General features: G+C 41.4%; 1 protein-coding gene across 1 annotated transcript in view; it reads left to right on the top strand.

The window, feature by feature from the left end:
* LOC133490416 (formin-binding protein 1) overlaps positions 1 to 15,936 on the top strand; it is a 42,999-nt gene extending 27,063 nt beyond the window's left edge. The window contains 7 exon segments of the mRNA XM_061800440.1: positions 6,367 to 6,381; positions 9,697 to 9,806; positions 10,682 to 10,767; positions 10,770 to 10,813; positions 11,371 to 11,492; positions 11,587 to 11,747; positions 13,739 to 15,936. Of these exon segments, the coding sequence (XP_061656424.1) occupies positions 6,367 to 6,381; positions 9,697 to 9,806; positions 10,682 to 10,767; positions 10,770 to 10,813; positions 11,371 to 11,492; positions 11,587 to 11,747; positions 13,739 to 13,917 (717 nt within the window). The 3' untranslated portion in view covers positions 13,918 to 15,936.
* The last annotated feature ends 1,903 nt before the right edge of the window (positions 15,937 to 17,839 follow it).

Here is a 17,839-nt window from a genome sequence, read left to right as displayed (position 1 = left end):
GGGGAAGAGTGAGACTACAGGGAGAAGAGATGCCGAGGGTGGACGACTTCAAATACTTGGGGTCAACAATCCAGAGCAATGGTGAGTGTGGTGAGGAAGTGAAGAAACGGGTCCAAGCGGGGTGGAACACTTGGCGGAAGGTGTCTGGTGTTCTACGTGACAGAAGAGTCTCCGCTAGGATGAAGGGCAAAGTCTATAAAACAGCTGTGAGGCCGGCCATGATGTACGGATTAGAGACGGTGGCCCTGAAGAGACGACAGGAAGCAGAACTGGAGGTGGCAGAAATGAAGATGTTGAGGTTCTCGCTCGGAGTGACCAGGTTGGACAGGATCAGAAACGAGCTCATTAGAGGGACAGCCAAAGCTGGATGTTTTGGAGACAAGGTGAGAGAGAGCAGACTTCCATGGTTTGGACATGTCCAGAGGAGAGAAAGTGAGGAAATTGGTAGGCGGATGGTAAAGTTGGAGCTACCAAGGAAGAGAGAGCGAGAGGAAGACCAAAGAAAAGGTTGATGGATGTTGTGAGGGAAGACATGAGGACAGTAGTGGGTGTTAGAGAGGAAGATGCACGAGAAAAGATGTCACGCTGTGGCGACCCCTAACGGGACAAGCCGAAAGGAAAAGATCAAGATGAGTGGTGATGCTGAATTGGGGCAAATTTTGAATTTGTGTTAAATAGGGTAACCATAAACGCTTACTGAGTCGGGTTCACAAGGTCAGTTTTTAACCAAACGTTGACCCGTTTATCACACTTGGCAGCTTTAATGGTGTGTGGAGTTCATTTCAATAGGGGCAGGAATATAAATTAGCGTGAACATGACACGTGAAAAGGACAATGCAAAGCGCACAGGAAACCATTGAAGGTTGGCAGAAAAATTCAATGTAGTAGGAAGTGCAGGTTCGTGCAAAGCGGAAGCTCGGCGGATTTCTTTGACAGCCCGAAAACCGCCGTCGCATCCGATGCGTTATCGGGCAGTTTTCGCATTCTGAGGGAGACGATTGAAACGAAAGCCGCTCCCCCCCTACCCCCCCATGTGTCCTATCATCACGTGGAGCCAGCTTGTAGCGCCTCATGCCTGAAAGCGACTTATCTATGTTCCGCATATATAGATGTTTGTCCGTGTCTCAAACTTTAGCGATGATAGTCGGTTAGCTCAACCCCCCACCGGCACAAGAAATCAATTACCATGTTTTGCCAAGAATTTGCCATGGGTGATGGAAACGCAACAAAAAAATTGGATATATGGTTTGATCATGACTAGTATTTGGGAAGTTGTGCCCGTGGAGGGGTTGTGTACATTGTATGTCCAGTATAAGTATAAGTTTTATGGCTAGCCGTTTCAGCATTTCGCCAATATCCTTGAGATACAATTTTGAGGTCCTCGTACTAGTCTGCTCTTTGTTCTTACTTGTCGTACAATTCAGCACACAAGTAGAATGCACTCGCTGAAAAACTTTGGAAAAATAGCCAGACAAACTACGGAAGCTAACGTTGCTAGCATTGGTTGAACTGGCTAGTCAGCGAGTCTATTACTCACTACTACTCCGCATCTCTACGAGACGCTTGAAGTCTTCTTATTGCAAATTACGTTTTTGGAATCTTGTCTTGCAATCTCCCGCCGTCGCCGGACGACGGCGCTCCTTGTCGCAGCGAAACTCACTGCCATTAGCCTCGTTAACTTCGGCTGTCATAGCCGCCGCTAGTCTGAACGGATTCGTACCAGCGAGGTCTAACTAGTGAGGACAAAGAGCTTACTAGTACATCACGGACCTGAAGATAGATATCGGATAAATGCTCAAATGACTTTCCGGCGATTAGAGTTTTTAGTGTGTCAATTGACGTGTGTTCTCTCCGACAACCACCACGACCGCCGCAGCCGCAGCAACAATCGCCGCGCTCGCTCATTTGTCACAAAGAACTCATGAAGAGGACTCTGGGCCGGCCCACGTACGCTTTCGAAGCCCGGCAGTACGTCGTAAGTTGGGCGCGCCGCGCCGGCAGAGGAACCCACCCCCCCCCCGCCCGCCGCCGTCTTCGGGTCCCGACGGGTCCGAGACGACGACCTCATCCCACGCATCACGTGCGCCGGCTTTGACGCTCCCGTGTTTGTGGCCCGCCCGGCTGTTTTCCCAGGCTCGGCGTCGTGTTGTAAAGTGTCACAAGCACCCCGAGGACGACACGAGGCTCGTCGATGATGTTGATCATGAGGATGATGTCGAAGGGGGGCTGAAGTCACATGACTTGGTGCAAGTCTATAAGGATTTGCCAGTGTTTGGACTTCTGAAGGACTTGACTCAGACTTTGGTATTTATGGGACATTTTTCAGCTTGGACTTGGACTTTTTTGGAGTCAGATATGCAGTAAAGTCTGGGGGGAAAAAAAACTCTTAGAGACAGAAATTTTGTCATTCGACCGTCTTCCGAAATCAAGTCTGCACTTGTGCAATAAGAAGATGGAGCAGTCCAAGGGTGTCAAACTCATTTTTTATCGCGGGCCACATTGTAGTAACGGTTTCTGTCGGAGGGCCGTTATGATTGTGAAAGCATAACAATCTTTCATTGATCCATCTTGTTTACACATTACATTTATGAACTCATTTTGAAATCAGAAATCAAGGGTAATATTTTTTTTCCAACTTTTCTTGATGTTTAGTAACACAAAAATGCTCGCAATATCTCATCGTTATGAATTATGACATGACATATGGACATTTTAGTACAGATGTTAACAAAAATAATAGAAGTTAATACACATTTAGCCTTCGCGGGCAACATAAAATGGTGTGGTGGGCCGAATCTGGCCCCCGGCCCTTGAGTTTGACGCCTGTGGAGTCGTCCATTGCTAAAATGATCATAATAAATTGTGAATTGAGATTCAGGCTGTAATTATCACTTAAATTTCGACATCTTTATTGGTCAGTTGTGTTTTTGTAACCGTTTGGACACCCTGAGCAGCTGGCTACTTTTGCCCAAGGGCAAGGACGCACCTCAATCCAGCTGACTGACGCCAGTATAGATACTGACTACTAGATACTGGTCTGATTTTTGTGACTGTAATCCGGGACTTAAAGTTGAAATCATGTGACTTCCACCTCTGGACTCATCAGCTATCCAGGTGTTTGTCACACTTTTGGGGGCTCGTACTTGACCCTTGCAGCCTCCCCCCCACTCCCCGCAATGTACGTGTTATATATCTGTCTGTGTGACTGCTTCGAAGTGGCTTGGATGGTAGTACTCCTGAAGGATTCATCGTGTCACCTGAAGTGGTGACTGTAAAGTTTGATCGTGAAAGAGCGGCTATTTGCAGAGGAGAGGCGAAATTGTCACGTAATTGACGGCCACCTGAAAAAGTTTACAATTAGATTGTACATGCTCGGACTACTTCTGTCTAAATGAAGCTCCTCAGCTAATTTCAACGTAGTTCCTTGGCACCAAGCTGCCACAGAATAACGGCAGTGCAGAACTGGGAATACTGCATTTTTGACCTTACAATCCGTTTGTTAGCTTTGTAAACAACTTGAAACTGGAAGCATAGCATATTGTACTTTTGCTAGCCTGCATAGACCTCGACCGCAATCCGTTCCAGAAGGCGGTTCGAGAAGTGTTATGTTCGAAAACCGAATCAATATTTCCCATTACAAATAATGGAAAAAGAAATAATGCGTTCCATGCCTAAAAAATAGACTTTATCAACCATTTTTTTTTAGCCTTTCCTGATATAAAAATAATAAACTACATAGTAGAAGTACAGGTATAGTTCAAATACTTTATAAAATGAAATAATTTAAGAGATATATTTATTTTTTAATTAAAATGTATGCTTTATTAGTTGCGTAGGCTCGGCTGGGAGTGCATTGCCGTATCTTTAGCGACTCGGCCCCCGGCCTTGTAAACCTTTTTTTATGAACAAAAGTGCAGAATACCTTTAAACAAGCAATAATGTGTGTGTGTGTGTGTGGGGGGGGGGCCTCCGGTGCAAAAAGTAACAAAAAAATTCACTTGAGTTAATGAAATCTTTGAAACAAAACAAAAATGGAGTAGTTATATTATCCATATAAAATGAGTACAATTATGTCATTGTAATGTTAAGTAAATATTGTTACATAATACAAATGTAACTATTTTCATATGGTGGTGTAATAAATTATTTTAAAAAGCACGATAATTTACTAACATTCAGTTTTATTATTCATAAAAATGTAATTGTAATGAAATAGACAATTTAACAAAAACAAATAAAACAATGGTAATGTTTTTATGAAATTGTTTTTAGTGAGCAGTTTTGAGAGAAAGAAAAAACAAATGTAACAAATATTTTCAGGTTATTGATAAGTTGATTTTCAGTGGTCCAGAAGAAAATATTAAACTATATGAATACTCATTTATTCATATAGAAATTGTACATATTATAATAATACCTTACTTTTAAACAATTATTTGATAAATGAAACCTAAATGTGTGCATAAAATCTACTAATTACGATGAACAAATTAACCAAATATTTAATTAAATAAATGGATAAATGACACATTTTAATTAACTCATTTTGAGGAAAGAAAGCTGCATGAATCCAGCATTTTTAGGCTTTTGATAATGTAAATATTTGTCAGACCAGAGCCCCGAAGCCGTACTTTGGCCACCCAAAAAGGGTAGACGTCACCGAACCGAAGTCTCGTATGACGTGACGTACCAAAACCAGCTCCTTTGGGTGCGTATTTCTTCCTGAAAACGCGCAATTTTTTTTTTTTTTTTGCATTTCCACCATCAGGACGGCTCGCTTCTACGCTCGAGGCACAGTTTCATCTCCAAAATGGCGCCTGTGTGATTGAGATTGAAGATCATTTGTGGACCGTGCACCAGCCTGCGAGCCTCAAAACCGAATTAGCACAAATCCATAACACAAGAACTTCTTCAGTCTGGTGTCCTTGTGACTGGGGGGGATCAAGTGTCTCATTTTCCTCCGTGTTTGGGATCTGCTCGCTTGCTTTTAGCGTCCCCTGCTGTCTAGTGTGTGCCCGAGCAGCAGGATGTGAATGGATGTGGGGGGCTGGTGTGGGTGGGTGGGCTCATCTTCATGCACTCCTCACCTGCCTTCCTTCCCCTTTAACTCCTCACCCTTCATCCTTTTTGCGCGGGGGTTCTCAAAATGTTTTGGGTCCAGCAAAGACATTTTTCAGCACCCACACTCATCTTAACCCGAGATAAAATAAAAATGGCATATGAGAAATTAAAAGGGGGGGGGGGAATGCAACGTTACAACAATAGAAAAGATAAATTTAGTGACTTGGACAATTAATAAATATAAACGGATGAAACAGTTCGGTTTTAGTGACAGATTTTAATGGGCTAAACTTTCTTTTCTATGTATACAGAAGCCCCCCCTTTTTTTTTTTTTTTTTTTTCCAAAAACATTATCACTAATGTTTAAAAAAAATCTGTATTAATGAGCACTTTCAAAGCTGTTCCTTAGGCTGCCCACGATAAAAAGCCACTCTACAAAATGGAGTTTTACTCTACTCGGTCAGTATTTGGTGTGACCACGCATCGAGATATGTATTGAAGTAAATATGTACCACCACGATTTGAATTTGAAATGCCACAGAAAACAGGATTTGAATTTGAAATATAAAGTGGTCGCATTTTCAATATTTGTATTTCAGTGTAACTTTTCAATGTTAATTCAACTGGCTACAATTCGCTGTATGAAATTCACCGTCTGTGCCACCAGGCAGGGTTACTTCAGGTCAGAACCGAACAGCCAGCTAATCCAGTTACACTTTCCTAGTATGTGACGTCACGTGACTTAGCAAGCGTAACTCCGATTGGCTGGGTGTTTGGTTCTGACCTGAAGTAACCCCGCCCCCTGGCACAGACGGTGAATTTTAGACGGCGAATTGTAGCAACTATTAAAAATGTGGTCACTTTGCATTTCAAATTCAAATCCTGGTGGCACACATTTACTTCCCCACATATGGTACAATACGGTAAAAACTGCAGGTTTTTAAATGGCCTTTTATTGTGGGCAGCCCAAGGCCTACAAGTGCAATAATTACTAATCAACATGTTGATACGCCACTTGTGGAAAGTGGTTGGATTAAGGAAACGTAGACTCTAACTGAGATTTTGATGTAGATATTTTTAGGCAATTTGCGGACCCCGTTTTGAGGACCACCGCAATTCAGCAGACTTGAACCTGCTGACGAGCAATATTTTTTTCCTGTTTTTTTTTTTTGTTGTTGTTGTTGTTGAAAAGACGCAATGTCCCCGACGTTTGTTTCCCTCTTGACGTTGACTGTGTTGTTTCTCTCTCTCCCGCCTTCTCCCTCGCCCCCTCGCGTCCTTCCCCCCCCCCCCCGCCACATGAAGCTTTCTCTGAAGCTGGTAAGCATGACCGTTTAACCGCCACCATCAGCATCATCATCATCATCATCAACGTCGCATGACGCATGTCCACCCAATAACACGTTTGTCCGTCACGCAACTTGCCGCTTTTGGATTTGCTGTGACAAAACGACGGGTGTTGTCCCATTTGTGTGTTTTATTATTGTTATTTTTGTGTTTGTGTGTGTGTGCTTTTCTTCTTGTGTTCTGCCCCTGGCTGTGTCGTTCCCCTCAAACCCCCCCCCCCCCCCTCGACTCCCCCGCTCTGTGGTGCAGATCACACTCAATTCCCACGTCCGGAATCTCATTGAGGTGATCAAGTTTTCCAGTTTTGTTTCTCAGCCGCCCTCCTCGCGACCGAATACTAACTTTTTCAGTTGGAGTCGCCGGCCGGTGTCTTCCCCCCCCCCCCCCCCAAATTGCATGATTTTTGTCCATTGTGGGTTGATGATGTGGTCACCTTTACATGTGCTGGCGTTTGATTGATTTCATTGATTGATTGCTTGCTTTATCTGATCATATACACAGAAAGTAATAAATGTATATAAAACAGAAAAATGCTTTAAAAATCAGCGATACATTATGCAGTTCAGCGCAGTTTAGATATTGAAAAGGACTTGGAGGAAATAAGGAAATCATTTCATAATTCCTCCATATCGTATCTGATTTACCATTGACGATCACTCGCAATCGATTGATCAGCTGTGACGTGTTTTGACAGTAACGTCACGCTTGCCTCGCTGAAATCGACAGTTGTTCACTCGCTGCAGCAAACGGGCATCAAAAATTATAAATTGCCAACGCGAGTTCTGATGGGTTCTGATCGGTGTTCGGATGGGTCACGGCGGGGAAAGTTGAGTGCGAGCTTTAAAACATGCACAGCCAGTTGATAATTGGAAAACATATCAGCGGCGTCGTCAATTGGTCATCGTCGATTCGGGTATTAATCAACTCAGCGTCGACTACAAATACACAGTACATTCGTGTAGCTATATTAATTATTATTGGATTAATAAGGCTGCACTCGTGAATAGCGAAAAAATTGCAAGTAATTGGAAAAGCCCCTCTAAAGATGTTAAAAATTGCCTGGATTGAATTTGTATAAATTAGTCAATGAAAAAAATCGGTAGTTCAAAATATAATATGACATTTATTTTTATAATTTGTAAAAAGTAGTCAATGAAAAGAATCAGTAGTACAAAATATATGACGTTTACTTTTTTATTTTTGAATCCTTTAAATGTCAGTTGGCACAATAAGCAATCTATAGAAAAGCAATAAATATTTTATATATATATATATATAATATAGCAATAATATAAAGCGATCTAGAAAATATTTTTTTAATGTGTTTTGCTCAGTACCACCTTATTTTTGTCTTTTTCAGCCAACAGAGGGCGCTTCTACTTCTAAAATCTAAATATAATTCTAAAATTGAAATAAAACTCTTCTCCGTGCATATCTTGAATCCACCTTTCAAGTTTAAAACATAATCATTGATTTTTGCTTCACTGGAGTGGCGTAAACTATTAAAGGCCTCGTTTGAAAACAAAGTTTGTTAAATGTTAAAGTCGGTAGAAAGGATGAATTTTTTTTTTTTACCTAGATTATGATTAATTGTAATAAAAAAACAAGCAATTACAAAATGTTTTGCTTTAAAGAAATGACCGGACCTAGATAGTAGTTTGTCCAATCAAAAACTAATTAGTCACGCATACGTCCTGCCATACGCTTAGCCTTTATGCTAAGCTAACACCGTAGAGGACCAAAAATATGAATGCGGATCACTAGTTTTGGTTTTTGATTGAGTTTAACCTTATAGATCTTTTTGGCAACACTAACTAGTTAGCATGTTGTGCGTAAGTGACACCAACGACCTTTGTGTGGGATAGTTTGTGTGCGCGAGAGAGCGTGGGTGTGTGTTGCATGCCCCGGTAAGTGTCGCATGCGGCTTTTTTTGCTTGAGCCGCCGAGAACTACAGTGGGCTAACGTAGGCGCCAGTGAGTCTGCACGGTCATATACAGAAATGTTACAGTAAATACCATATTTGGAGAAATCGTGTAAGATTTGGGGGATGTTTGGACTTTGCTTTTGCGCTAAACTCAACGTTAGCTGGCGTAAAGCGACTCGGTAGCCCACTCGAGTTCTCGGTGGTTTGTGGGAAGAAAAGGCAAATGTTGCCGTGGTGACCGAGCATCTGTAGAAGTACCTGCCAGCAGCCGAGTCGTACTTTGTGTTGACCAAAACCCAGCGTGGTTCAAACCCACCAATCCAATTTTTTGGCGCGCCATTAAAGTTTTTAAATGTCACTTTTCACCAAAGTAAAGCGTTAATTTTAATTCGCCTTAATCAACGATATACAACACTGGGGCATCTTATATTTTGCCATTAAAAATTTGTTAAAAGAAGACAACATACATTTGGTCATGTAGTTTTCAAAAGTCCACTAAGTAAATTCCAATGAGAGGAAAATACATATCAAACTATCACATTAATCTCTATGGAATCAATTACTGAAGAGTTTGACAATGTTTCAATGCATAATGAATAATTTGGGGACTTTTGGAACAAATTTCATGAGCAGCTTTGATGCTGTTTGTGGGTGATTTTGACTGAGATGAAATGAAATGATACACGAGATTGGGATTCAATTACAAGTAGGAATTTTGCAACAAAAAAAATTATAAAAATATTTACATCTCAAGTGCCTATGTACTGAATGTATCACCACAGCTGAAAAAATGTACATATATTAAAATGTGTACAATAAATTAAAAAAACAACAATGTGAACCCCACGTAATACAAAAAAAAATACATTACATTTTTAGGGAAGAAAAAGTGTTTTTTTTCATTTGCTATAATTGAAGAAATTTAACGAAAAAAATTAAATGAAATCTTGTATGAGAGATTGAGCCCATGTTGCTCATGCCTCATGGTCATATTTAGTGAATTAAGAGATTTGACCTAATTTTTCCCAAAATGTTTGAAATCAGGTGGTAAAAACAAATTCACAGTGTCAAAACAAATGACAATTTAATTGTAAATAAAAAAAATAAACTAGAGCCCATATCGCCAATTCCTCTTGGTGCAACATCTTCATATAACTGCAAATATTCATTTTGTACATACGTTTTAATCTTCTGTGTTGTCAAAAAGATGTCCTGACACCAAAGTTTGAGATTCACTTCCTAAGGTCACCCCGAATGAAGTGACGGCATCCGCCGGATGCACTTTATCGCTCTTAACAAACACGGCAGGAATTTTTTTTTTTTTTTTTTTTTACCTTTTTCCTGCCCAACCCCCGTCTTTTAGGGTTCTGGACCCGAGGACTTCAGCCACCTACCGCCGGAACAGCGACGGAAGAAGCTGCAGGGCAAGCTGGACGATCTCAACAAAGACATCCAAAAAGAGACGGACCAGAGGTGTGTGTGTGTGTGTGGGGGGGGGGGGGGGGGCACTGCCGTCAATTATATCGATACCACGTTTAAAGAAAACAAAACTGCGGGGGCCCTACATATTAATACTGTTTATTAATACAGCTTTCTTTAAGCCTTTAAGACAAACTTTACTTGTGTGTAGTTAGCTGTTTTGCGTGTTGTTGTTGGTTTGCATCCAGTCACTCACATTTGAAAAATGTATGGGTGTGGTCAGTCATGCCCGCAGATATACAGTTATAAATATACGATATAAAGTTGTGTGTTTGTAATTATGAGTGTAGCCCTTTAATAGCAGAAGGGGGCGGTGTCACGTAAACTAGGAAGTAGAAGGCACGGTGTCTCAACTGGTAAAGCGTTGGCCTCAAAGTTCTGAGGTCTCGGGTTCAATCCCGCCCCTTCCTGTGTGGAGTTTGCATGTTCTCCCCGTGCCTGCGTGGCTTTTCTCCGGGCACTCCGGTTTCCTCCCACTTTCCAAAAACATGCATCATTAATTGGACACTCTAAATTGCCCCGAGGTGTGATTGTGAGTGCGGCTGTTTGTCTCAATGTGCCCTGCGATTGGCTGGCGACCAGTCCAGGGTGTACCCTGCCTCCTGCCCTTCGACAGCCGGGATAGGCTCCAGCACTCCCCGCGACCCTTGTGAGGATAAGCGGCTATGAAAACGGATGGATGGAACTGGCTCCAGTCAGGCAAGTGTCTGTAAAGGCCGGATGGTTCCAACAGCGCCCCTTAGTGGCCCTGGGCGACCATTAATGGCAGACCCCCGATGCTTGTTTTTAGTGAAGCTATTTCAGCTTTTTTTCTGTGACGGTTTTTCACTCGCAACTCTTGTGACTCCGCGTTTCTCCTCATCCCAAAGGGACGCGCTCACCAAGATGAAAGACGTTTACGTGAAGAACCCGCAAATGGGCGACCCCGCCAGCGTGGACCCCCGGCTAGCGGAGCTCGCCAGAACATCGAGAAGCTGCAGTTCGAAGTGCAGAAATTCGAGGCAAGTGGAAAACGGCGGCACGAGTCCCTCTCGCTGCCCCCGTTTGGGTTTTATCGAAATCAAATATTTCCCAGCTGGGCTCCTTCCAAACGACGGCGCCTGCTCCGCGTCCATATTAGGAGAACGCGCGCCGCTTCAAGTGGAACGTTTCGTTTTCCCGACTCGCCAAAACTTGATTTATTAAAACAAAGTAACGGCGTTCAGCTCCACTGTCAACACTCTGTTTTTTTTTTTGGAGCAAAGGGCCGCGCGTCGGTTCCATTGCCGGAGCGGGTCGGGGATCGGCCCGTTGGGGAAACGTAACGATTTGTTTGAATGTTGTCAACCACTGAAAATCAACGTAGATTTTTTTTTTTTTTTAATTTCAGCATATGCAATGGGGAACTCCTTTTTTTGCGATGAAGAGTGACGGTTCACAAGGCCATCGAGAATGGCGACGATGGTCCATACTTTGTGAAACCGTCACTACTTCGCTTCGCGGAAAGAGAAAATGAACAGGAGTTAACGAACGAGGCTTTTTTTCCCCGTCCTGCCTTTGTGCGAACGGACCCGTTCAGGGCTGGCTGGCCGAGGCGGAGGAGAGGATGCCGTGCAAGAGCGACACGCAGCGGCGGAGCGGACTCTACGAGAGCCACGGCGGCACCGCGGTCAACAACAACTGCGCCCAGGACCGAGAGAGGTAAGGTATACCCGTCGGGGGGCCGCCCAAGGGAATCGCGACAAAAAGACGTTCATACCTTTTCCTGCGTTGGCGCGCGTTGGCCCTCGAGCAGCCCGGACGGCAGCTACACGGAGGAGCAGAATTCGGAGATTCACGTCAAGGCCGCCGACGCCAAGCCCCCCGCGGCCGGCACGCCCGAGTTCGACGACGAGTTCGACGACGAGGAGGCGCTGCCCACCATCGGCAACTGCAAGGCCCTCTACCCTTTTGACGGTAAGCGCCCGTTGGGAGAGCTTTCAAAATTGACCCCCCTCTGAGGTCAATTTGGGTTAGGAATATGAATTCTGCCTGGCTGGCGTGTCTGTCGCGGGTCGAAGCTGTGCCATTCCTGTTCCGGGCGGCCATTTTACGTGGAGAGCTTTGCCGTTTTAGCTGTTGCACGTCAACATGCAGAGACGAGTTTGATGACTCGCCATAAAAGTAAAAAAAAAAAAATGGAGGACCTCATCCCCCATATTGTCTGATTTTTACCACATTTGAATCATGCGTACTTGCTGGGTTGATGGCAATAAATTGCAAAGATTTTGAGTTATTGTCATCGTGTGTGGGTTGAGCATGGCAACACATTTTTGGTTATTCAAGAATGAGGTGGCGGTTGGACAAAATCTCTTGGACAAGTCGGTGTGCGAAGGATCCTTCGAAATAGCCCCCCCCCCCCCCCCCCAAAAAAAATGGCCACTTAAAACCCAAATGCCCAACTTCCTGTGTCTTAAAGGGGAAGTCCACTCATTAAAAATAACAACGTATCCGATAGGTCATGTCATTGCCGGCGCTCCGGGGGGTCTTTTTTTACGCACTTACGCCGAAGAACCATCCGAATATTCAACATTATTGACAGCCGCAGGTTCGAATCTGCACGGACGTATTCCTCCGTGTTCCCAATCAAGCGATACTTCTGTTTCCTCATCAGACGAGGGTAAATCCGAGAAGTCGCCGCTGACAATAACTGTGTAGGAACTAACCAATCAATCACATGACCCGACGCATCGCGCACGGAGGTCACGTGACTCGCCAAAATGTCAGCGACCGGGAACATTCAAAATTGCCAATATAAACAACATGAAATGATATCTGATGAAATTCTTTATATGAAAGTTACAGTACCAATGACATGACCTATCTGATACATTATTTTCAATAAGTGGACTTCACCTTTAAATATCTGGCATGCTTTCCTGAGGATTATTTTTTTTGCACCCATGATAAACATTGATATCAAATTTAATGTGTATAAGGTAGACTGGCTTTGAGTTAGATCATTATTATTATTATTTTGATTGCTTTTTTTTTGGGGGGGGGGGCAAGTTAGCAAGCTTTTTACTGCCATGATTCGCCCACATACAGAATGAAAACTACAGGAAGGCAGGAACGTGATGTCACTACGCCCCCTAGTGGCGACCTCGAAATGAAATGATAAATGGGCGCCGAGATGCTTGGAAGCAAACACAAACATTGAGCTCACGTGACTGCTGGAATGTGAGGAGGAGGAGGAGAAGTTTGACCCTCCCGGTCAGTGTGGAGGAGTTTTGAAGATGAAATGCTTCATAAAATCGCATTAAGCAAAGGAGCGGGCGTGCATCAAAGCAGCAAGTGCCAGAGATGTTGACGACGCGTGATAATATTAAGAAAACAAATACTGAATAAAAAAGTAACATGCATTTCTTTTGATCATAAACTTGTGTGATTCCAATTAAAAAACATTTTTTTCTTTTGAAAAATCATTGACAGTGAATTGTTGCTTTTTTGAGACTCAAGCCATATTATTATTGTTGTTATACAAGATTAAAATTGTAATGTTATGAAAATGTAATAATGCATTATTACATCAGTGTCTTGATGCTAAGCACATGTATTCATCTAAGAAAAAAGTATTTGTAAAAATAATTGCTGTCTATCATCCATCTATTACAAAAACAAATAATATATGATAAAATTAATTATAAATGAAAATTAGTATATGAATTAGTAATTTTTTCATGGTTAATAAATTACTATAATATTTCTACTTTTATTAGATAATATGTAACATGATTCCCAATGTGAATTAATAGACAATGTTTTTCGACAAAGTAAAAAAAAAAAAAAAAAATACAAGTGACTTGAGCTTTTTCCATTTTTAAGATTTGTATTTTTATCTGCATAATTGTGCCACCAAGGCAACGGTTCTGACTTCCTGTCGTGTCGCCCGCCCGCTCGCTCGCCAGGCCACAACGAGGGCACCATCTCGGTGGCCGAGGGCGAGCTGCTCTACGTCATCGAGGAGGACAAAGGCGACGGCTGGACGCGGGTGCGGCGCAACCAGGACGAGGAGGGCTACGTGCCCACGTCCTACGTGGAGGTCTTCCTGGGGACCGACGCCAAAGGTGCAATGACCTACATCTGAGTCCCGTTCGAATCCCCCCAACCCCGCCCACCGCCGCAGCGTTCCTCCGTCGTGCCTCCGAGCAACACACCGCACGCCAAATGAATGTAAACGTGTAGCTGTATCCAATTGGAACGCATGCCAAATGTGACCTGCTGTACAAGTCTTTCATTCAATTATCAATATCATAGTACATATCAGAAAAGTTATTTTTCTAGCCTCCGATGACATTCAGTATATCCTTACGCATGCTGTGCGCTTCTCATTCGAGAGCTGTAATTCATATTTTAGCCCGTTCGATAATGATAGCTTTCAAATGAGTCCAGAGTTGGTTTAGCAGCAAATGCGAACTTTCGTAGATACATATGTGACGTTACAAAAATATTATGGCGCCGTAGGGACCTTAAAAGTTTGTAAAGCGGTACCTCGACGCAAGAATTTCATTGGTTCCGTGATCACGTTCGGATGTCAAATAGTTTTTTTTCTACATTGAAGTGATCGGAAATGCCATTGATGTATTCCAAAGAACACCAAAAAAAGATTTTTTTTTTTTTTTTTTTAATAAGAAAGGTAGCACTCCGCGCCATAGCACGCCTTGGCCATTAGGGGGCAGTATAATGCAGACTTACAGCTGCAGTAGCATCGATCGTTTCTGCAGAGGATCAAGAATATATGCGTGTGACTACTGTGTGCTTGTGGGTTTGCAAGGTTTAGAACTGCCAGAAAATAGAGACGCTATCGTCGTTAGCCCGTCTATGACGCTTTGCTTTGTGCGTTCACGTGAAGCTAGCGACGCTCGCTAAGACAAAAGTTCACGTGGTTTGGTGAAATACACATTTTGGCGGGTTAATGATAATGTTGAGTCACAGGAAGTCCCACTTTTGAAAAATTGTTGAGCGTCATAGCTAGCATAGCTCTTCACGCCAAATTTTTCTTCACGCCACTCGAAATACTTGTGAGTTGAGGTACCGCTGCGACATGGACATGTCACATTATAATAAAAAAAAAAATGACACCAAAAGTATACAGCCTGTAATAATGATAATTTAATTTCAATCTACTCAGAAATACGAATATTAGACTTTTTAGTTGAATACTTTGAACACAGTTATGATGTCAACTGGTGGATGCACAAGTTGATTGTCGCTTCTGCCCTCTAGTGGACAAGAATTTAATTGCCCTGCCTCTCACTCTCCGTCACTGGCGTAGAAAGATGAACAAAGATCTTTTTTTTTTTTTTTGTCCGTAAATAATCGTTTTTTGGACCGTTGAAGTGAAATTGGACGATTTCCCACAAAATCCCGAGCGGCGTTCGCTCCCCCAGGGCAAACAAATATTCCTCTTTTGGACGAGTCGCAGTCTTTTTCTCACATTTTCTCCTTTTTTTTTCCTCACGGCCATCAAACTTTTGTTTTCTTTCACTTGTTATGTTTGCTATAAATTTTAAAAAATGATCAAAACCTCGAGGCGGCAAAGTACACAACAGACAAATTGTGTGAATTGTGCAATTTTTTTTTGTCGATTAAAAAAAAAAATAGTAATAACATGTAACAACATTATTGTTTATTTATTATTATTATTAGTAGTAGTAACAACATTAATACATCAGTATTATTAAGATGTTTTTGAAACTCTGACATGACAGAATTATATAGGTCATCTTAATGTTGAAAGAGAAAAATGAAGAATCTGAAATTGCAATAAGAAGAGTATTTTTCTGAAAGACAGAATATTACAAGAATAAAGTTACACAAATAGAATTTTAAAATGCTTATGATGCCCCACCAAAAAAAATCTCCCATTAACTTCGTTAATATTATGAAAATGCGATTTTTTTGTAAAATTCATAATTTTACAATGTGTAAATCATTGTTTATAAAAGTGTCATATCATTACAAGGAATTTTTCTTTCTAAAAATTGAAAATTTCTTAGTGTTGGGAGAATTTGGTCTTTTTTTAAAACATGAAAAGAACAAACTCATCTGAGATTAAAGTCATATTTGGAGATTGTTTATTTTTAATGTATAAAATAAGTAAACAGTACAATAAACATTGAGAAAATAATCCTTAAAATTGCCCAAATTCTGAATTTTTTTTTTTTTTAAATTGGCCCTTTTGTGCCATCCAGGTACCAATGATTTCTAACTTTAAATGGGAAAATTTGACACTGATTTTTTTTTTTTAATGTAGATTTCATTTCCTGCTTTATTGTTGTTGTGACAGTCAAAAAAAATCAGCATTGAAAAATCGAATTCCAACCCCGACGGCGCCGTTCTACTTCCGTCAAAATGCTTTTGTGCCCTCCCCCCCTTCTTCCACCGCCATCTAACATTTTTTTTTCTCCTGTCACTTGTGTTTTTTTTTTGTTTGTTTGTTTGTTTATTTCCTGTCCTGCATTGCAGATTCCTAAACGAGATGCTGGCTGAGGAAGCGGCAGGGCAAGCGGCCTGGGGGAGAAATCGCAGTGGTCCTCCTTTCAAAAAAAAAAAAAAAAAAAAAGGGTTGGGACACTCTCGGACACTCTCGAAAACTCTTTTTTTTTATCCTCGGCGCCAAAATTGTTCAGCGCTTTGCGACCCCCCCCCCCCCCCCCCCACGCCACCCTAACGGCTTTGCTCGGTCATTTGCGCTCGGCCGCCCGACTAACCCCGCAGGGCGGCCGTCAGAGAGAGGACGCGCGAGCGACTTTTCGCCTCACCTTGCAGCGCTTCGCTCGTCATCCGTCAATCGCTGAACCCTCGGTGGGAGCGAAACACCCTCGAAAACAGTCCCCATATGCCCGAATTTGAGGAACTAAAAGCGAACTTTTGCTTCAAATAAATATTTGAGGTTTATGCGGTAATAGTCCAGCTTTAAAATTAATTAAGTAAAAAAAAATAATAATAATTTTATGAAATCAAGTGTGTGGAATATTGTAGGGAAAAAGTTTTTTGTTCTCAAAATATTTGTAAAAAAAAAGGCGTAGATGAATGTGGTCTTGCAGAATAAAGTGGAAAATAAATTGGAGTCATAATCATGATTTAAAAATTGAAGAGTTTGTTTTCAAAACGAGACACAGGTATTTTTTTCAGATTTACGAAACTCGCGCCAAAATTATCCATTCGGAGCTGGATAATTGTGGCGCGAGTTTTGTAAATCTGAAAAAAATGCCTATGTCTCGTTTTGAAAACAAACTCTTCAATTGTAAAATGTGTACATTGCGTACAGTGTCAAAGCACATACATTTTAAGTTGGGATATTACAAGAAAAAGTCCAGATTTTAGTTGCATATTTAAAAAAAAAAAAGCCCCATAAACTCAAAAGTCATCTGCCTTTATTTTTGAAATATTAGAAGGAGGGGAAAAAAACTTTTGTATTCTCAGAAAGCTAAAAAAAAGTTGTACTGTGACAAAATAATGTTCTGAAAAAAAACCCCGTAATAATAGAATTTATCAGTCCAATAAACTTTCATGTTGGAAATGTTTTGTATATGCTGTATATTTATGTATCTAAAATGATTAGAATAAAGATTTTAAGAAAAAACATTTGGATTCATTCTCGTAATATTATTACGTTGTGTAAAATATTTGCAAAAGGTTGCAATGTGGTAATATTTCAGTTTCATTTTCTAAATATGACAAACCTTGATATAATTGTTATAAAATAATTGCGCTCTTGCGCATAAAAAGTTAATAATATGAGAACCAAAATGTGATTGCCAACTTTATTTTCATTCTATGAGAAAAAAATATTGAAACGGTACTAAAAACAATATAAATTCAAATATTCCCAAAACAACACAAGGTCCAAAGTATTATTCATAATATGACGGGAGAAAAGTTGAGAATAAAGTTATGACATAGAAGTGGCGACATTATATTATTATATATGTATTATTATTCTCATCATATTAGTGCAAAAATAAAGAAGTCGGATTCCAGAAACAAAATCGCAATTTATGATT

The sequence above is a fragment of the Syngnathoides biaculeatus genome, chromosome 17 (genome assembly GCF_019802595.1).
Source record: "Syngnathoides biaculeatus isolate LvHL_M chromosome 17, ASM1980259v1, whole genome shotgun sequence".
NCBI classification, from domain to species: domain Eukaryota; kingdom Metazoa; phylum Chordata; class Actinopteri; order Syngnathiformes; family Syngnathidae; genus Syngnathoides; species Syngnathoides biaculeatus.
This window is presented reverse-complemented; position numbering and strand designations above follow the sequence as displayed.